Source organism: Barbatula barbatula (genome assembly GCF_947034865.1).
Source record: "Barbatula barbatula genome assembly, chromosome: 8".
NCBI lineage: Eukaryota > Metazoa > Chordata > Actinopteri > Cypriniformes > Nemacheilidae > Barbatula > Barbatula barbatula.
Genome location: NC_136771.1, coordinates 10,720,513 through 10,743,471, shown reverse-complemented (window position 1 = coordinate 10,743,471; position 22,959 = coordinate 10,720,513). Strand labels below are relative to the sequence as shown.

Here is a 22,959-nt window from a genome sequence, read left to right as displayed (position 1 = left end):
ATGTATGTATGTTGTTTGTGGTTGCCATGCAACGTAATTCTAATATGTCTATAATGTTTATGTAGTATGAGTGGTTCCAGGTGTGCGGTTTCAACATGATTTGAACATCGCCAAACTAGTTGAGCTTTGTACTTTCCAAACGAGGTTCTCAGGGGATACACAAACTGATAAATATATAAAAAATGTCTTACATTTTCAGTTTATGTTAAGTGTAGTCTGTACGGTTGGTGGACTAATGGAGATTCTTTCTCGTGGATTTGTAAAATGCTAACGCAGTTGTCTGCAGATCTATCCGCGCCATAAACAAGTGGCAACATGGCACTTACACACATGGAAAGGCACACTACTCCCTGACCTCAAACTCATTCATTCTGTTTACATGTCTTTATTTGTTCAGTTTGTTGTATCTGTGTGAATTAGGCTTAAGAAGTGTACATGGAGAATGATGGGTAGGTACCTTGAGAAGTGAGGTGAGCCAATGCCAGGGCTCAGGTCAGATGATAACATCCCATACTCTTCCCCCTTCATCAGGCACAGTTTATTTATGTGTGCCCAGGGTTGGTTCTGAACATACATGTCATCATCTGAAGAGGAGGAAAAGGTTTGGAATGGTGGTGGTGGTGTGAATATTGCTTGATCTACCAACATCTGCCCATCTTTCTTCCCCATTCTGCCTCAGCAGTTTCAGTCTGTAGTTCTGGTTGTGTCTTCACACTCACTGATTTCTCAGAAAGTTTTTGCAATCCTGCTTGCACAACACTTTTACTGTAGATAGAATTTTTTTATTTAAATACAAATGACTCTGAAATACTGTTCCAGAGCTCTTAAAGTTCCAGCTTACATTATTTGTGACTTGTTAGGCTTTTATTGAAAATGTCTCCTTTTTTCTACAGCTCTTTGAGATCACAGTTCCTTTCAAACAAGGGACCAAGCCAGTCACCATAAGCTTTGCCAACCACACTTCCTGCAGCTGTCTGTCAAAACTGGATGTGTACAGACAACGACACTCAATCATACGAAGAGCCTTACCAGAGTAAGTGTTCACTTTGTCTATGTAAACCATACGAATCAGGTGTGTAAACCTAAATATTTAATGTGTTTAACAATCAGACACCCAAACATTGATGTAGATTGTGATTTTAGTCTACCTTTTAAAAAAAAACTGAGTATCATGGCAAGACATTGATGTTTGCAGTAGTGCTTTGGCTCTGCATGGCGTCTTATGATGAACGGATATGCGGCTACACTGATGTGTGAACTTTGAATATAACTGCATCCAGTGACGTGCGGTAACTCATCAGATTGCTTTTTATATTGGCGGTATAGTGTTACTGCCCATTGTTAAAGCCCATGGAGATCTTCCTGTCCGTCTGTTGTTGTGTGAATTTCGTCAGGGAGGAAAATCCCAGTAGGGAATCTAATTAACTTACCATGCAGTGTTTTGGCTTGATGAAGTAATCATGACTATCAAGTAAGAAAGCATATGTGGTTTCTGTGTCCTGCTGACAAAATGTGTGCTTAACAAATTGCAGATCATATTTACGTTGTTTCTTGCTCAATTTTCTTCATCTGCAAATGTGGGGGTAGTGCTACCTAACTACTGATACAGGTAGAATCATATGAGAATGACCATGAACAGGATCTAAACATCTTAATTATGTGATATGGATCAAAGCATGAGTCAAACAATCGGAAAGTGGTTCATGGAAATCAAAGTAGTGCTGCACGATTAATCATATCGCAATCGCGATGTCAGGCTATGCAATTAAATGAAGCAAAATTGTGCTATTATATAAAAAAAAGTGCATTCGTGCACGTGACAAGACATCCATTCTTAGAGATATATGCCCATTTTCTATGCGAGAAAAAAAAACGAGTCGTCTTGTGTGCTTGGTCACGTGACTTGCGGGGCGCAGTGTGGAGACGTGAGAAATGGTTGCAGTGCAGACCGACCCTGAACTAGTGCCCACAAAAAATGCTACCTCTGTTATTTGGCGATATATTTGTTTCAGGATATCAGACACTGAGAAGAGAGAGGTACTGTGCAGAATTTGCTAAACTTAAGTTGTAAATAAAGTACTAAATAGAATGTCTTAGAAAGAGGATTCAACCAGTTGGTTGAGTAACAACCATTTAAAGTAACAACAAAGATTATAGAGGTTTAGGTTTTACAGAGTGAACCACACATTTATCCAGTTTCTTTTTCAAAAGAGTTCAGTTATCTGTGTGTGCATTTTCCTTGATATCAGCCAAGTTGACTCATTATACCCAGTTCATCGTAATCGCAATCACACATCACAATTTTTACATCAATAATCGCACTGTGACATTTTCCTCAAATCATGCAGCCCTAAGTCAAAGCCAAAGTCTGCTTTATTGTTAATTCTGCCACATGTACAGTACATACATATAGAGCCTAGAAATGTTGTTACTCTCACACCCATGGTGCATACAAATAACACTAACACAGAAACAGAAATAAAGATACAGATACATACAGGTTATTATATACTGTATATATTACAACTTTCCAAGCAGGGACATGCAAACCAGTGAAATATACAACACTGCAGATGTGAGGAAGTGCAAAGAGCTTATTAGTTTAAAGTGACAAAGAGGGCAGACTTTGTTTAACTTGTAAGAAGAGGTAGTTGAAGAGGACAGACCAATGCTGATTGAGGTAGAGCAGTCCAATGCAGCATAAAATGACTGGTGCGGGTCAGTGTATGTTGTGGTGGGGGGTGATGGGTTGGGAATGGAAGGACCTGCGGATGTGGTTAGAGTTCAGTTGTGCATGGGGGCAAGAGAGGAGGGAGTTTAGCTTCCTGACTGCCTAGTGGATGAAGTTCTCCTTTAGTCTGAAGGTCCTGGCCTGGAGACTTTGCAGTCTCCTCCCTGATGGCAGCAGCCTAAAGTAGCTGTGTGTTGGGTGATTGGGATCACCTGCAATGCAGAGAGCTTTTCGGTTGAGACGGGTTCCAAGAAACGAGAACCAATGATCTTTTCAGCTGCTCTCAATAGGTGTTGGAGGGTCTTGCGGCAGGACACGTTGCAGGCGCCATACCACACAGTGATGCAGTTAGTCAGAATGCTGTCGATGGTGCCTCTGCAGAAGGTGCACATGATTGGGGCTGGGGCTCTTGCTCTTCCCAGTTTGCAGAGGAACTAGAGGCGTTGCTGTGCTTTCTTGGCCAGTGCAGTGGTGTTGTTAGTCCAGGAGAGATCCTCAGGTCAAATGTTCAGTTGCTAATAAGACCCACCATAGTGGTCTCGTCCGCAAACTCGATGAGTTGTGTGACTGTATGCAGTTTTGGGTAAGCAGGGTTTACAGGAGGGAGCTAAGATCACATCCTTGTGGGGGCCCGTGTTCATTGTGATGGTACTGGATGTGTTACTGCCGACCCGTACTGCCTGAGGTCTCTTCGTCAGGAAATCCAACAGCCAGTTGCAGAGCAAAGTGTTCAGTCCTAGTTGGACCAATTTGTGAGTGAGCTGTTGAGGGATGATTGTCTTGAATGCTGATCTGAAGTCTATGAACAGCATTCTGACGTACAAGTCTTTTTGTCCAGATGAGTGAGTGCAGCGTGGAGGGCAGTGGCATCATCGGTCGAGTAAGTGCAACTGGATGTTAGTCATTGAAGCAGGATGGAGGTGACTTCTTTGGAACTGGAATGATGGTGGTAGCTTTGAAGCATGTGGGGACAACCGCCTGACTCAGTGAGATGTTGAAAATGTTTCTGAAGATATCAGTGAGTTCTAATGCACAGTCTCTAAGCACGTGTCCAGGAATGTTGTCAGGATCCATAGCTTTTCGTGCAAAAAACCTTCTGAGGAATCGCTTCATACTGTCTGGGGACAGATCATCACCTGTTCGCCAGCAGGAGGTGATGTCTTCTGTGCAGTGGTGCTATTTTGTGCCTCAAAGCGATGGGGAAGGTGTTCAGCTCATTTAGCAAGGAGATTGTGCTGTCACAGGTCGTACGATGGGGGCTTGTAGTCTGTGATGGTCTGAATCCCCTGCCACAGGCTCTGAGTGTCTCTGCTGTCGCTGGGCTATTCTCCTGGAGTACTGTCTCTTAGCCTCTCTGATGCTGTGAGCTGGACTGGCCCCGGCTGTCTTCAGGCTCTCCTTATCTCCAGCTCTGAAGGCAGCGTTCCAAGCCTTGAGAAAACTATAGACCTCCCCTGTCATCCACGGCTTCCCATTCACTTCTACTGTATGGAAACATAATCAATGCAAGTAAATGGGTGCCAGTTAACAACATTCTTCAAAATATCTCCTTTGTTAATTAGAGTAAATGATGACAGAATAGGGTGAACTATCCTTTTAAATATAATAAAAAGCTGATGATCTACATTTATATTTGGGGGTTGTCAGTCGTTTAAGAGTAGTAAGAGTGTAGTAAGAGTGTATATTACTTGGTCAAAGCCACAATGGATTTGTATCACTTTGTATCATTCAAAACACTTAATTTATTTTGAAACACAGAACAACCCTTATGGCCTTGAGTTTTATCCATGAGAGAGAGAGCAAGAGCAACATCACTGTATATGTAAAGTAAACCATATTCGGTGTAGGACATTGTATAAAATCTAATTTTACTGTTTAAGGTGATTTAGTGGCAAGAACAACACAACACCATAGTCTGTTTCCTATCATCAGATATTTTTTACATGAGGTACACCCCCTGTTTTCAACTCTACGTTGTTCTCTTGCATACTTTGTGTAAATGTTTAGCATTTTAATCCTCTAAGAGAATGAAAGGTTACCTTGTATGCCTTTTCATGACAGACATCAGTGCACCAGGCAGTCACTGACTTGCAAGGAAAGTGGAGAAAACGAGTTAAATTACTTGTTAATAATGTATGCTTAGTGTGTGAAAACTGCTGTTTCTTTGTTTGAGAACACGTGTGGCAGTGGACCCCAGTGTATTACAGCATTGATCTGTTTGCAAATGGGGGGAAATGACACCCAAATGTTAACTTGTGATGTGCGGCTCACGCCAGAGAGAGGTTCAGTGACACGTTTCCAAAATTGGCCTGTAAACATATAATATGGAGCTGCTGTTTCGTTACATTTGATGTCTTCAGTGTGCAAGGAGTTACTTAACGCTCTGTCGAACGGAATGCAGTCTTGCGTAAGCACTAAAATATTTAAAGTACTTTTTCGCGTTGGATTTTAATGCTGGCTTGTGGACAAACTGCTTTATTAATGGTGTTTACAAACCGTCAACAGCTTCTATAAATCAAGCCGTTAATTATTTGTCTCGAATGTTAAAACGTTATAACCACAACTAACCAGTCCAGAAGTAAAAGAACTGTTTATTGTTATGTGTTTCAGCGCTGTTTTTTTTAAGCCATCGCTGTCAGAGTGATTTGCAGTGAAAAGGAAAGAGGCTTTATCCCCCACAAGGTCCCGCACAGCCAGGACTCGCTTAAGAAAAAGCAGATGTGTTCCTAGGGCGACCTGCACTTAGGAAGTGTGTTATATGTTGTTTTGGTTTCCTGGACACACTGAGGCTTCATCTCCTCATTCCTCTCGTGCTTTCACGCAAGTGGCGACGGCATAACGTCTGCGTACGTGAGATCCAACCAGACGCGCAGTGGCACGGCTTCCGCTGCGGTTACCTACAGCTGACGTCTTTTACAGTGTTGCACGCTCTTGTAATTCTTTTACAGCTGTAAAGGTCAACACCCGTGGGATCCGATCCATGTTTTGCAGTGTGCTCTCCGGATTTTTTCTCCAACGTTTTCTTCAATCTGACTCCAATGCCAGATTAATTCAAGACCACTCCAGGGTCGTCTTGAAATGCTTTCAGTTTGATTCTAATCTTATATCTGGAATTATTCTGCCGTAACCTGCCGCCATCTGATATCAGGGCAGTTGGGACGCCGGGGGCTTTGACACAGGGTGGTCCGCTCCAAGGTGCTATTGCATTTAGCCAATCAATCAAAGCATGATGCAAATCGCACCACGGTGAAGAACGTTTAACTCAGATGTGTGGTCTAGAGAGGGTAACGTAGCATTTAAAAGCTGTCGTTGTTATCAGAGCCTGTGCAATGCGATGGCAGAGGCCTGGTAATGATTATCAACATTTGGCTAGAGTTTTGTTGCGTTCTTGGTTTTCTCACTCTGTATTGTTTGGGAGATGATGACTCACCATGTAGGAAAGAGAGACTCGACATGAGGATAAACATTAAGACATTAATGAGGCTATGAAAACTGCACACACTGTTAATTAACATTTGACCTGTAGGTGATCTTTCAGGTTTACATTCAGGTATGCTCTCTTATTCATCAGTTCATTGGGATTTTACCGTTTTCAAATCTTGAATATGATGGTTTTTATACAAGCACATTTGTAGTGATCCTACAACCAACACTGAATGGTTTAATGCCATTCCAAAGCTTTGGAAGAAGGTTAGTAAAACAACATTAGCCCTATTGACTTACATTGTATGAAGACAAAAAACCACTGAGACATTTCAAAAAATATTTTGTATTCCACAGCAGAAAGAGTCACATGCCAGTTGGCAAGGGGTGAATAAATGATGCAAGAATCTTTTTTGGGGGCAAACTATCCCGTTAAGCAATCAAATATGTATATATACTGTACATATATGTATATGTGTAGTCTTTATGTGTGTATATACACACACATACACACATACATACATATATATATACACATACATATAGGATCCACGTATACATATATGTACAGTATATATACATATTTGATTGCTTAATGGGATAGTCTGCCCCCCAAAAAAATCTATATATATGTTGGATTCAATGAGGAACAGTATTATTTAAACACTATTCTGCACCAAAATGGTAAGAATTATCATGAGTAATTGATCACAATTATAAGTAATATATTCTCCAGCACCCCTTATAAGGGAAACAAATATCAGCCCAAATTGGGATAAATTTAATTGATTATGATCAATTATATTACTCTGGTTCAAATTCATGATTTGGGGAAATGATTTGGCACTACGAGCAGGTAGCAAGAATCAGCATGATTAGGGACTCCGGATTATGAGCATGAACTACAAACAACGTCACGTGTGACAATAAAACAGAACTTTACTACCTAAACTAGACACATACTAATCTAACATACACACACATACAGTTTAGCATTGGAAGAAGGTTGACGTTGAAGGAGAGAGAATAACAGCATGGATTTATGGCAGTATTTGATATTAAGAAGATCAATAGCCTGACCAAAACATCAGTTTCTTATTGGTATAGCACCTATGCATCCATAATGAGACCATGTACGATACTTGTATATTTTGCTCATCAAAAGAAAGAAAGTGTCCTGATGCAGTTTTTTGAGGCTGCTGTTGATCTTGGCTGGATGTGATTAGAGAGAACCAGTTGATGCAGAGGGTCTGTATCTGGAAACACAAGGCCGCAGCCTGGCACAATCTAAGGGGTCCGGGTGAAGAGAAAAGAGAGAAAGCACAGACAAAACGGAAGAGACTGTTGTCTCTTAAGCTGTATGAACGGACCCAATCAGGATATGACACCTTTGGAGGGAAAGTTAATTGTCTTTGTTTTGCATGTGGAAGCTGATTGAATGTTCATTAAGAAAACTTCTAAGAGTTTAATAAAACTAATATGAAAAGAGTTACCAAAACACAACAAACATTAAGGAAATCACAAATGTAGCTCATAGACACCAATCATGGACTACATATCATCTTGGTTAAATGAGTTACTACAAATCTAATAATTCTAGTAGTTAAACACACATTCATTCAAACTACTTTGGGTTTATGTTTAAGGCAGATATAACAACAGGAACATCAATACAGGGAAAAGTTATAAATGAATATATGTACGTTTCTATATAAATATATCATATGTCTGTCCCTAAAGTGAGTATAGAGAGCGCATCTCCCTACATTCCATTGGGTCGTAAAATAGTCTTATCTTGATGGTTTGGTGTAGGTTGCAGATTGGGGTAGACCCCTGGTGACTTGCTGGCTGGGTGAGGGGTGTTGTTGTTATACTTAAGAAATCTAATTAGTTATCTGTCGCAAGCACTACAATATATACATTATATATATATATATATATATATATTAGGGTTGTTAAACAAGTTTAAAAAATATTGAACACCATTAACATAACATCCGTTTTTTCTGTCATCATTGTGTAGCGTAACATTATATAATCACACTCTTATTCATATAAAGGCCTTTAAGATATATGTGCGATTTGAAATGGTTCTATTGACACGTCCAGTATAGATTGACAGGTTCTGGCGGTAGAAAACGGCTCAACGTGAGGTGACAGTGGCCCCGTCTGATGTACACATGGGCTAAAGGCTGCTTCAGAATCTGTGAGACAGCGCACCGGTATCAACTTCTCTTTCGTGCTTTAATTAACAAAAACACACAAGATTATGCCAGAAAGCACATTTTGTGTTGTATTTTCGCAAGCACAGTCTTCAACGAGTTGAATGAAAGCTGTGTCCTAAATGGACATACTAACTATACACTTAAACTATGCACTATGCAGTTAACCATGTAGTGCAGAGGTCGTCAACTACTTTTCTTTGAGGGCCATATTCAAAAGTATAAATCGGATGCGGCCCAGTTTTTTTCCCCATATCATAATTTTGATAGTAAATGCAGGGCCAGTATTGCCGATATCGATACCAAAACGTTTTACTTTTAGAAGCATTCACTTGAATTTACATTGACTTTCCTGTAGATGAAGTGTCATGGTTTATCAGATGAATGGATCATTAATATGCTAAATCTGAATACATTTTCATGACCACTAAAATATTTTGTGATTTGTGCTCTTAATGTGTGTGTAGGCTAATCAATCATGTAGATGTTAAAACACAGGGCATAGTTTAAACCAAATAATTTTATTTATTTATTACTGTAATAGAATTTGGAAACATGAACTTTGCACCAAATTATTACTGGAAAGTATTAACAATAACAGATTAACAGAACAGAAAAACGATATATAATAAAACAATTTCTCCCTATCCCAGTACTACTTCTATAGCTTAAAAAATTATTACTGGAGAACAAAGATTTTAAAACCGCTTTTCCGTTTTTGTTAAGACACAATAATAGAACAAATGAACATGTTTCCCTTTCATTACACTTTTAAATAAATAAATAAAAGTTCCACACTTCATATTTTCAGTCGAAAAGGTGCATCATCCGGGCATGAGTGTAATTTCCACTGGGAACAAGGGGGACATGTCTCCTCCACTTTTCAAAATCCTGTTTGTGTCCCCCCCATTTTCAAATGAGTTTATGATTGTTATCTGCACGCAGTCATCGCCAAGGAGAAGTAGGATCGAGCTGTCTGCCTGTGTCGATTCGGGCATCACATGCACACTCTAAAAATAGCTCACTGAAAGGTTGTTTTCAATCAAGTGGACGGCGGCAAGTGATTTTCTCCATATGAATGTGAACGTACTTATGTTTGACGACCTGAACAACAACCAGGTAAGCAACCAGGTAAATTTCTGTCAAACCTTACTTGTGATAAACACTAAATGCTGTTAAGGGAACGAGCCCTTATTAAATAGATCAAGTAAAGAATTTTTTTAATACAAATTATTTCCCAAAACCCATTATAAGGAAGGCTAGGCTGCTTGTTTTTATAACAAGGCTTGAAAGGAATGTGAGCTTCCCTGGTCATTTGTTTAGGTACGTTAAACCTTGTTAAGCGTTTTAGTGTTCTGTCGAGTTGTCCTACACATCAGATTTTCCTACCGGAGGGCAAAATTTTATATAATCTTAACCACATCAACAAAATAAACCGGTAGGGTGATTTTACAATGCATGCCAGAATCATCCTACCAGCATAAAAGAAACATGTAGGTTTTACAGCGCATACCCTAGCGAATTGTACTACCAGTATTAAATAAAAATGTAGAATTAATTAACAACGTAGCAGTACAGATTCCCGAGGCAGTATGGCTGGACAGAGCTGGATGCCGGTTGGACCGGAGCAGAAGAGCCCCTTCCATCTCCTCGTGCGGGCCACTGGACTTGTGGCAGGTTGGTGAGATGTGGCAGGGACTGTGGCTGGCTTCGGAATGGAAGCATCGGAAGCCGACTCGCATACAGTAACTCCCTCCTACTACGCTTGCCACCAAGACCGGTGGGCGGGACAGGGTAGCTTAAGCCGGATGGATAACTTTATTTATACAAACAAAACAAAAGCACACTGGGGGTAAAACCAGAGCGGCACAAAATATAACTGAAACAAAAAATTCCCCCCCAGAAAACAAGAGAACAGGATCAAACTAAACACACGATTCAGACAGGACTAGGAAAATAAGACATCGATACAATGTTACACTCCAACATGGCAAGGTAATACTCCAACATGGCAAGGTTATATTCCACATGGCAAGGTAACAAGGCAAACGTATCAGGGTAACCTGCAAAATGAAACGGCACAGGACAACAAACACAAGGGCATTAAATATGGGAACTAACAAGGGCTAATCACAATAGGCAGGTGTGGGTAATGAAACGGTGGCGGAAAGCTTAACGAGGTGGCTGGGTCAAGAGAGAAGACAGGTTTGCTTTCCAAAACAAACAATGCCATGTCTCTCTCGACAATAAATACGTGGGAATTTGAAGATAAAATGTGAAATTAATAGAATGTAAACGAAACTTGTAGGTAAAAACATAAATGCTGTGTCTGATTAGTTGGTTAATTTTTGTAATCGATTGGCAGCACTAAAATAACATGTTAAACAAAATAAACAGTGTATGTTTAATTTCACTATACGTCTGCGATTATTCACAGTTAATCACACCAAAAGGGTGCAAATTTGAATCTATTGACAGCCCTAATATATATATATATATTTATAAATAGATTACTATAATAAATAATAATATAGAAATATATTATTTAGATAAACATTTCATACATTTCACAACCATTGAAGAGAAAATTAAAACGGCAGTCAAAGGTGCCCTTGAACTGTTTGCTTTCCTAAATTCTTCAAAATATCAAATTTTGTGTTTAACAGAACAAAAAATGATGAAATTATTCGTCCTACTATGGTAGTCAATCATTTCCCAGTTTTTATAGGTTTGGAACAACTTTGACAAAAGCAAGTGACATTTTGACATTTAAATGTGATTCAAAGTGCAGGCTGGCCATCTCTGGTAGTGCTATTTATCTGACCATATGAAAGAGGGATATTTTCAACCTCTTCAGACTTTTAAATGTAAATCAGTAAGAGCGGAAGACCTTTTCAGACAGCCCCCAGTAAGGAATGAAACCGCTCTCTATAACAAACAACATATGGGACATATTGACCGAGCAGTTGAATTACTGGAGAGGTGAGGACAGAAATCTGTCTCAGTATGGCCTATAAACGTGAACGACAGTATAGTCATATATGGAACATGCTCTCTACATTATCCTAGCTTATATGTTATCTTTCAGACACCTTGCTAGACTAAATGGACTGATCTGTTTTGTGTTACACAAGGTGCAAGTGCACGTGTAAGTCATCCGATAGGTTGCCTTCCACCTCTTGTGGACCACATAAGCACCCCTCCACTTCTCAGGAATGTCTTGTCTTATACCACGAGCATACTGTATTGTAATTGAAAACACATTGAGTACCTTGTACATGTAGCTTATCACTGAACCCATTCGGGGCGACGTCTGCAATTTGCTTTATTTCACGGTATTGGCTTTCAACAACCTGCTTGGATTTTTCTAAGTAAACAACCCGCAACACTAATTATGCCAACATCTGTTTACATAGTTTGCATGTTTGAAGTGTAGAATGCAAAGCATATTGACATTTAGCGGTGATTGTGATGTCCTTTGTACAGTACATTGTTCACAAGCTTAAAAATCAAGATCATTACTCAAGTTTCCTGAAACGTCGCCATAATGACAAACAGTTCTACATGGGTAATATATCATCTGTGCTGTCTAGAAGGAAAAGTGGTGATTTCATGGACAGCCAGACAGGATAGGAGAGAAGGTTGATCTATGTGTGAGAATAGTCCTCCCCTGGACCTGATCCAGCCCGGGGTCATGCTAACTGGCCCTGACCTCTCACTTTTCAGCCAGTGGAGGTTAATGACAGTGGACCCGTAACTCGAGCTGTTACATCCGAGTCTGGTCTCAGCGGGATGCATAGGCTGAACATGCAAATTAACAAGCACACACACTTGCACGCAATCACATAAATCTTCCAGTGCAAAGGTTGAGGGCAGACCGTGAAGTCTCTTGTCTCTGTGTTCCAGAGGGGAAACCCACATCTGAGACTGGTTTTGCGCTGGATGACTCTGAGGCCAAATCTGCCTGGGGATCTGACACTATTCACAAGGCACTAAACTTGCTCAAGTTAAAAAGAGCAAAGTGGTAGAGGCAATGGGAAGGTGACAAAGCAATAAATAGATGGGGCTTACCATCTTCAAACCAGTGATAGACCACAAATCTTGGGGTCCCCCACAAGCCCTCATATTAATATTTCAGTGTTTTCAGTCAATATTCAAGCATGTGATAGATTTTTCTGGCAATTTCAATGGCCAGTGTAAACACAATATATTTTCTGTTGTTGTATGCTTGCTTATCTAGAACAACTCAGAATACAAGCAGAAGCATAAAATAGCTCAGGTTTTCGCGAGGGTCCCCCTGTGGGGTCTTTAGGTCTGTATTTGACTTTAGGAACATCAAAACTAAAATATTTTGTGGATATGGACCTTTTTTATGCTTTACATCGTTTCTACACCAGACTCGACAGGCACGACATGACAACCTGCTTGTTCTTAATGGTTTTGTTGCATCGGACAAGTGTGGACAACATTTTTAATTATAATGGGTTCTAATGCGTTTTTAATGTCTTTTGTTGTGTCGTGCCGGTCGCGTTTGGTGTAAACACAGTGTAAGTCACAAAACAAGCACTGAGTTTAATAGTGTTGCTGAATGTTACAAAGATATTTTGATGTACTTAAAATGACTATTGTTAAGCAGTATGAGGATAAGCGATTTTAAAGGTATTGTTCTGTAGTTTTCTTTCCAAAAAGATCCACTAAATAGTGTTTTTAGTGGTTGGAATTTGTCATGGGTCAAGAGAAGCATTGCTCTTGACTTTTCAATTTTATTAGACAGTCTGGAGTATGTAAGTTTTACTGCAGATGACGGTTTGTTCAGAATTGTTGCTGGGAGCTGGTTTTATGTTAACGTCAATATGAAATCAGAAGTAACTTGCTTTTCTCTTAAAGGGCATTCTTTTTTGTATACTACTGTAAATTATGCAACTATTTGTTCTAGTCCTTAGATCGGTTTTGAGGTGTTTTAGGATTGCTGGTATAAGAAACGACCATGCTGGATGCTTACTGTATTACAGTAACATTTGAGCTAAATGATACTCTAACAAATTTATCAGTTTTCTCCTTGCACATGTCACTGCAGATGCACGTAATCGCTCACAGTCACTCTCTGTAGTTTTCAGTCTCTCTCACATCCTTGTTACTTCTGTAACTTTCCATCTATACCCCCTTTTACACATACAGTTTTACTGGTAAATTGCCAGAAAATTGCAGTTAACAGATTGTGTGTAAACATAACATTCCTGGTAAATCAGTACTCCCAATTTAGCAGTAATTTCAGTTAGAGGTCGACTGATTCATCGTTTGGTCAATTAAGATGCACCGATAATGATAATTTGAACTATCAGTAATCTGCAATAATGCTAGATGCTAGATTCTCTTGATTCTTGAGAGAATTTGGATTCTCTGGAAAAAAATGCACTGCTTTTGTGTGAATGGATACCGCTGTAGTTCGGTTTTCATCTTAAAGTCCCATCCTGCACTTTTTCCATGCTAAATTGTTTGACTCGAAAACAAAATATGAAGAAAATTGGATGGGACAATCTGTGGTTTGTGTGAGGCAGGAGGACCCCCAAATCGATATTCAAATGCCTTGCTGATGTTATAAAAAATAAATCTCAGTAGGCCTCAGATTTTTCTAGTTTATAGACGCCTTAAAGCTGTGGATGTATGTTTATGTATAGCAGATGTTTAGAAGCATATGCATACACACTGATAAACTCAATGCAAAAGGACAAAGTAGCTTTGAAATTCATAGAACTTCAAAGAAACAACATTTTCACACGGTTTAACAAAACAAGTCTCTTCCCAATGAGTTACTTCATATCATTTTACATGCCAGCAGGCAATATCAAATCCCAGACGGCAAAACAACACTTCACACCAGTGTCAATGCATTCTGTGGGCAGCGCTCACTTTCCATCCAATTTTGAAGATTTATCGAATTAAAAATAGAGAAGCCAGAGTAAAGTTTATCTTGGTGAAAGCTTGCAGTCTGGACTTGAAGTCTGAGGCCATGAGACAATAAATAAATGCTAGAGCAGATAATGAGATGATCTTGAGAAATTGCAAAGTTAAGCCAAACGGTATAAAACTCAGCGAGGTGTGTTTAGTTAAGAGATGAGGTGAATGAGCTGAAAAACATACCGTCTTTTAAGTTGCCTTTGAAAATAGCTGTTGACCATCTTATTTATTACTAAATCCTGAAAAGCAAGAAAAGACTAATTTGCTGCGAGGTTGGACACATCTTGTGATCAAAAGTACTGCGTTTATGAATTATATATCCATTTCGTAGTTATAACAGTAAAGTCAACATGCAAAATGTGTTGCCTACAGATTAGTAATTTGCTTGTTGAGAGTGGCTTTATTGAGGGTGGTATTTGAGCTTTTATTGTGAATTATTTGTTTTAATCTTGCGCTACCGTCTGTCTCAATAATCACGTATTTACTCAACAGATGTCATGTGGCAAATAAAACATGCCCGAAAACACACAGCTGGAGTAATCGCTTATGCAGATGTGTGCCAATGCCTGACACTCTTCTGTCAAAAACAAATTCTGGTAAGTGCTAATTTATAATGTTAATAGCATAAAAAAACCTTGGCGTGCTCATAGTGCCTGGTGCACTTGAATTAAATGTTCTTAAACATTAGTAAGTTATGACAGACATTCTTCTACATTCTTTTTATTCCTGAGCAGTCTTTCTAAACAAATGCAGAAAGTTAGGCTTTGTTGTAAGGATGCTGTATTTATTTGAATAGGTGTTTGTACATATTTATAAATATATATTCAGGGCATAACAAATTTGAGAGAGAGAGAGAGAGAGAGAGAGAGAGAGAGAGAGGCAACAATAAGGCAGGTAGAAACGTTTCAGAACGCAGGTAGAAACGTTTCAGCACACCAGTAAATTCATCTTTAACAAAGAGGCACAAACTTAACGCATCTATTCTATAAATAAAAATGGATACTTGCGAGCTCTGTGCTGGATCAATATACGTATGCGCGTGGAGATATTGAAATGTTCAAATGGTTTATAAATATAACATGGAGAAACAAAAGGTTATAAACACTTTTGGGGGGGGAGAACCAACCTAAACCCAGGCCCCCCATGGAGTCAGGTTTGTTCTGGTCTTTTGATGATTTAGTTGTTTCAGATTGTTATTTGCTTAATTAATGACAATAACAGTTTTAGTTTTAGACAAATATTGAATAGATTCCTAAAATATTTGTGTTTTATCTTTATTATGACAAGTGGTTTCCCCTACCATTACCTGAGGGCGGTTATGTAGTATATAGTTATGTTCTATATAGCACTGTAACAAAGTTCAATAAAAGGAAGGAAGGAGGGGGAACCGGCGAACGTAACACAACATTTAATATAATAAACAAACAATAAAACTAACTTCAAATGCCGGCATATCCCTCACGGGTGACTGCCGGCCATACAAACATAATAAAACCCAACATACAGTCCTGGTCCTCTCTCATACTTCACTGTTGTCGCTCATCTCTTATGCTTCCGGAGCTCCTCCATGAGAGATGCGAGACCGTTGCACCCACAGCTGATGTCGTTATCACTCAAGTGACAGGCCTTGTGCCTTTCCCTCTTATTATCTCTTTAAAGATTCCCTCTGGTTATCTCTTTAACCACTGTATATTTCAGTTATAGTTATATAACACTGTTGTTTTAAGTGACTTACAATGTATTCAGGCTTTACATTTGATCACATGTATTACCTGCATCAAACCCACGACACCTTTCCAGTTGGTCTAAAGTTAAGCCAGTGCTAAGATAACTGTAGCACATACAATAAGCCTCTTATGGCCTACTGTAATTCTCTACTGTGAATTGGTTAAAGGAGTGCAACCGTGTTCGTGTTGAAGGAAATTCTTTCTCAAGTAGACAAAGAGCAGCAGCTGTGAATTGTTGCCACAAAAGATCAAACTCAGCATTTGACACCCCTGACTACATGCTAACAAAACAAAGCCTCAAAAACAAACACTTCAGTCCAACTCAAAACCGGCAAATGGGGAAATCTGCCATAATAGCTCCTCGCAATACTGTGGCAATCGGTCAAGAATCCTTCAAGCTAAACAAAAACATTGGCACCAAAGTGCGCTCGGTTAAAACAAAGTAATTTCTCATTCTCACCTTCCCAACCGGTCTCGAAACTCAGAGTTCCAGCCCAAGTGGAGGATGATGTAATGCAGGTTCACAGGAGTGACGCACTCGTCTTCTTCTCACTGAGCAGATGTGACAGGTCAAACCTGATGTAGATATGAGTGCCTGTGGAGTATGCACTTAGGAATCGAATGAAGTCAGAAAACCATCAGGCTAATGTGTAACACTAAACTCAATTCGTAAGAGAAGCAGACAGCTGATCCCATAATAGACAGAGAGATATAGTGCATGTGTGAGATCAGCCGTGTAGATGCAGACTGCTTACGTATATCGGTTTGCTGTGTTTGATTTAAAGAGACAGCTGGATCGGGAGAGGATGGATATGTGGCAGCAGCACAATGGCAAGTCTTTTAACAGTCATACCACAGTGAAATAAAAGATTTTCACACTGTTCATCTGTAGAGATTAGGGAGTGAAACTCAGCCGTGATTCACTTTTGCTCAAGCAGACAGACACACATTTCTTTACTTGGCTCAGTGCTTTGACAGAAAAGCTTATTACACTAATAGTGAATTATCTTGGGGTCAACAGCAAATTATATTGGGGGTCAACAGCCAAGTACTCTGGATTTACTTGTTTCCAGTTGTGTAATTTCATATGCTTTCTATGCTTGTGATACCTAAACCGATATTCGATAGCACAGGGAAGAAACTCCCATAACAATAAGAACCTACATTTTAAGGTTTATTAAAAGTTAAATTGTTCAAGACTAGACAATGAGGTATATTTTCGCATTTTTTTATTCATTGTTAATTAAATGCAAATTTGACTAATACATTTTCTATTTAAAATCAAAGTTGTATTTGTCGGTAATAATAGACCAGAGCTTACATGAATTGTTTTATTTTTAACTAACATTTAAAACAAATGAATTGCTCATTCATTGTTCATTAATACATTTATATGACGTGTTTCACACGCTAGAACTTGTGGAGACTTCCACTGCACCAGTATCAATTCAAACATCAACTTAACTGGAGCTTATGAGATGAGTGGATGAAATCATTGATGAGCACACATAAAGACAAAAGCACGTGCATCAAACATGAGAACTGTTGCGGAGACTCCGTACTTGCCATCTTTCTAACATAAACAACATTTGACCAGGGCGACGGAAACGAGTGGATACAATTATTGATCAGCGTGCATCAAGCGCCAGATGTGTTACTGAGACCATGCACTCAGTTTGACTGGCCGCGTGCGGTTCATGTCCGGCATCTTTTAGCGCTGGGACCACTCAATTTATAAGTTGCAATCGATCTTCAAATCCAGCGTTATGTCCACCGTTTATATAACGTTCCTCACTGAAATGCAGTTATCAAACAAACACAGCTGAACTTCGCGAACGCAGTACTCTCTCTCTCTCTTGCTCCAGCTGCTTGACGTTTGCGCATGCTCCTTCTCCTGCTATTCTTGGTTGACGCGTGGGCATGCTTTTTCGGGAGAATTGTCTAATAAGTGACTAAGAAAAGTTGTTACGAAACGGATTTTCATGTTCAAAAAAAAATTATAAGAACGATGTGGGAGTATATCGAGCACATAAATACTATTTCATATGTCCAAATCGTTTTTTGACAAGTTGGCCATTTAAAACACGAGAAGACAACACGTTTAACATTGTAAAGAAGTCAGAATGCATGAAACACTGTTGCACATCACTTTTAAAACACAAATATGATAATTGAGAAAACCTCATGTCTCAAGGGGAATATATTTTGAGAATTATATGTGTGGGATGATTCCTGAGTGACAATAAGATTTGCTAAAAATCCCTCTCTATTGTGAAAAAACCTTTTAATTGTGGTCACACCGACAAAACCAGAACAGCATGGTATATTTCCAGTGAAACCCAGTGTAGTTCTTATTTACTGTAACTGAGCAGTTTCCCAAGCAGAAATATAACAAAAATTCACATTTTAAACCGCAAAGCATAAATAGCTTGTAACCATTGACATATCTTGATTGTTACAGCAGCTTAGTTACAAATGCGTCTGGTTTCTACATTTTGTGCATTTTGCAAGGTTATTACTACATCACTAGAGCGAAAACATGTTAACAAAATGTTTACGTAGCCGTTTATAAACTCTTTCCATGGATAAAGTCCTATTACTCATAATGTGGCCCCTAGGAGTTAAATCATTACAAAATACAAACATTTGTGACTGGAATTTTAGCCCTCTCGTCAGTCAAGGCCACTTCATACAAAAGAGTTGAATAGTCATCGAGTTTAATGTTTTTAGCCTGTTGTAGAGAAAACATCTGTTTAGGTCTTTGGGGGGTAGCATAATGTAAGGAATGCAAAAACAAAAACTTTTCAGACAGAAGATTACCAAAAAAAGTTACATCTCACAATTGTGCATGCTGGACATCGGTCTTGCGTAACCTTCTGGGAATCCGCCAAACATTCCATAGCATTGACCAAAGAGTTCCTCAAATGTAAAAATAAGTTGTAATAAAAACGTTTTTCTTGTCCTATGAAGACTTATTTGAGCAGGACTTCTGCGGGCCAAACAAGGAGCTGGATGAAGAAACCTGTCAGTGTGTCTGTCGAAAGCAACTGAGAACAGCAGGCTGCGGACCAAACCGCTACCTGGACAAGAACACCTGTCAGTGCGTGTGCAAAGTGCAGCCCTCCTCCTGCGGGCCGCAGCAGAGCTTCAACAAGGACACCTGCCAGTGCACCTGTGCCAAGGTGTGCCCTAAGAGTCAACCCCTGAACCGCACTAAATGTGTTTGCGAATGCACAGAGACCCCTAACAAGTGCTTCTTAAAAGGGAGGAGGTTTCACCCGGCCTCATGCAGGTAAGAAATCAGCTTGTTTTTTCAATGTGAGATAATGGCTATTTCATATACTGACAGAAAAATGGCTACTTTCTTTTATAAGCACCAAAATATATTTTAACGACAGAGCTTTACAGCTGGTGTCTGTCTCCTCGAGGCTATTGGAACTGTATTTGTATTTCATACACATCTGGAGCTCTGATGCATTCTGAATCCCCTCAAACCTAATGTGACACCACTGATGATTAACTGAGGTTTCATTTCAAATATCAACCATTTGTAGAGATGAATAACATGTTATGCGATTGCTTCGAGCTGAAAGTGTACCTCGGAAATGTTTACGATTCGATTAATCGAATCGATATTTTGCTATTACTTGCCTAGTTTACACATGCAGTTACATTTTTAATACTGTAACTCACAAATGAAACCAAAATATATAAGATGAACGTTTAATTAAACTCTTTGAAAACTGCACACACTCTGTCCAAACGGGACATTTACAACAATAAAACATAGTGTTTCTGCTAAGATTTTATAAAACAGTGGAGCTGGATGGCGTCATAGGCTAATTAACATATTCATGATGTAATCGCTTATTTTTGTGTTGCAACTTCAGACCCGTTTCTAAACATATTTGAATACAGCATATTGCCCAATAAAACTGTTTTCGTGTATATATTGTCTGTTTCATGTTTATATATCAAACATGCTTCTCCAGAGGTACTTATTAAAGAGAGATGGAAAACTATATCTGGACCCCTTTCCTGCATTCCGCTGAAGCCAGGGCCGGGATTATTTTTGTGCCAATAAAAATTAACACAAACTTAAAAAAACGAACAAAAATATACAATAAGAAAGAAAAAAACACGTTGATTATGAAAACAATAAACTCAATCGGCAAGTGTAACATGATTTTCAAATAAACAGATTTTTTAAAGTTTCGTTTTTGCAAATAATCGTTTTTGAATTCGCTGGTAGATTTTTAATTTGCGATTTCCGAGTTTTCGTTCACAACCTTGCCGCTAGATATTACTGACTGGACTTTTAACATCTAGTGGCTTTGGCTTCTCACTTTGCAGAGTAGTAAGTTAGACTCTAAGAGGTGATCCCTGCTCTGGGAAAGCAAGACCTTGTGCTTGCGGGCAAGTAGTACTGCCGACAATTTCAGAATTAAATGTAACTATGGGCTCATTCTTTTATTACAATATATTCAAATGTTCACCAAACTGCCTATAGAACATTATGACATGTATGGATGTTATGTTTTTTTCAGTTTGACAAATCATTTCATTAAATCATTTGCCACATTCATTTAACCGAAAACAGGGCTAAGGATGTTTTAAAACAGCATCACAGATGATTACAAAAAAGTACTGTATAATATGATTTTTTAGGCTTTTTACTTTCTGACCTTGTCTAACCCCAAACCTTTGTGTTTCTAGTCTTTCGAACATAAGGGTCCGTTTTACTGCCACATATGTGCTGTAAATATAAGAACGGAAATCAAAATTTGGAACATTTAGTTTAATTTAACTTGTAATTGTTTAAAATGTTTAGTTAATCGACTTCTGCAAAGATCTGTTTTTAAATGAACACTATTTTGGATGTGCTGTAAACATTTTAGCTGCCTTTGTTTTTTTAGGTACAATCAAATTAGCTTTTCAAGTTATTGCAACTTACTCATCATAATATCTTTAGAAATTTCAGCTTAAGTTCATCAACCACGTGCCAAAAATGTTTTATTGTATGTTGAAATGACTTTATAAAATTTTACTTTAAATGGCTTTTTTAAATAGAAATTTCCATACCTAGTGTAAAAGTCCAGTGTATGAAATTTTGCGGCATCTAGTGGTGAGGTTGTGAGTTGCAACCAACGGCTCACTCCACCCCTCCATTTCAAAGCACTACGGTGGATGACACATGCCCAAAATTTCACCATGTTTTTGCTACTTTGCAGAAGGAGATAACATATTCATGAAATGTGCTCTGTAGAGCAGTTTGTCCATTTAGGGCTACTGTATGAACAACTTGTGAATTCCATGTAGGGTGTGTACAGATAGAAATTATAAGGTTAGATAATAAAAACATAACGCTTCATTATGTAAGGTCTTTATACACCTCTAAAGTTGTGTATATTATATTGCATTTCTGTCAATAGACCTTTAAATGTTAATGTTTAAATGTTTTCTGTTATTGTTAGTTGCTCCAGAGCGCCATGTACTGTGGAGCCCAGGAAACGGAGATGTAAGGACAACGAGTATTTCAGCGAAGAACTGTGTCACTGTATACCCACATACTGGGGGAGACTGGAGTAAAGACGAGCAACAGGGCAGGTCGAGGCGCTGAATGCCAACGGAGACACTGGCATTTGGATCAGTGCTAATATTCGGCTGCTGGTTATCTGACTCACATGTGCCAGTCACGTGGACTTGCACAGTGTAGCGATTTGTCAATGGGAGACAAAAAATGTCCACATATCAAACATTGAGTGAAGGACCAATAGAGATGTATAAAGGCTGGAGCCATGTTCTTCTCGTCGTTTTAAATGTCTATTTGACAGATGTTGACTTTATAATTTATTGCCATGAAACGTTTTGAAACTTCCTTATTCATAGCAATTTCAGATCTCTGCGAAGAAAAACACTGTGATCGATATTTTTGTATCATGTCGAGTCCCGTAAAATAAAATATATAGTTGTATTATATATTGTTAACTTATTTATAAGCTAGACTATCTTATTGAAATAATACTGCACACGTTTCAAATGTATTCAGTTTTGTCTACCATATATATGCACCTATCCTGATTCAGTTCTATCAGACAATTCAAGCTGGTGGTAATATGCACAACGTGTCTTTTTGCGCTGGAAACGTTGCTTGTTGACAATCGAGGACACCAGGACCCCGCAGCAGTGCATTCCAGTGGTACATGGAGAACTGTGTGATTTTAAGAGGACAAATGATTTTAAAGTCTGGATATGAACCAATACCAACTAAAAACTGGTGCTACATGTATGCAGTCCCATAAGTTATGTGCTGTGCATTTGGACGGATTCTCAGCCTACAATCGATTCCAGACTGCCTCCTTTAATATATGCAGTTGAAAGTGTGATGGTGGGGTGCAGAATGGCTTCTAGGTTTGGAGATCAGTGGCCTTTTTGGACATTATGGCCTGGTCGTGTATGTAGTGCGCAACGTAGTCAACAATCGTTTCGGCGAGTGATCGAAAGCACAGAATGGATGTTTAAATACGAGAAATGTGATTGGCCCAAATCCACCTCATATTCACCCATGACACTGTAAATATAATAAATCACCTCTGCCTCCATGCCGGTCTTGCGTCTGTGTCTGCCAAATATGTGCGTGTGATTTTTCACTGTTTCTCATTCCATAGCAACCCCCTGTAGCCCCACTCTGGACCCATAATCTTCTGTCGCTGGATGGGATATTTCAGAAATGTGCTCGTCTTTTGTTTTCTAGAATATTACTTCAGCAGGTTTCCTCGTTTCTTTGCGTTTTAACCCCAGCCAACACACACACACACACAGATCTCCCCTTCTCTGTTTCTCTAGGGAATTTCAGATCTAGGATTGCATCACTTGGCATCTGGATTACATTACCCCC

At 39.0% G+C, this 22,959-nt stretch overlaps 1 protein-coding gene across 1 annotated transcript in view; it reads left to right on the top strand.

Annotated features, from left to right (window-relative positions):
* vegfc (vascular endothelial growth factor c) overlaps positions 1–22,664 on the top strand; it is a 38,413-nt gene extending 15,749 nt beyond the window's left edge. Inside the window, exons 4-7 of the mRNA XM_079462761.1 lie at positions 894–1,033; positions 14,827–14,930; positions 19,032–19,353; positions 21,536–22,664. Of these exons, the coding sequence (XP_079318887.1) occupies positions 894–1,033; positions 14,827–14,930; positions 19,032–19,353; positions 21,536–21,650 (681 nt within the window). The 3' untranslated portion in view covers positions 21,651–22,664. The remainder of the gene's footprint in view (positions 1–893; positions 1,034–14,826; positions 14,931–19,031; positions 19,354–21,535) is intronic.
* Positions 22,665–22,959: the final 295 nt, after the last annotated feature.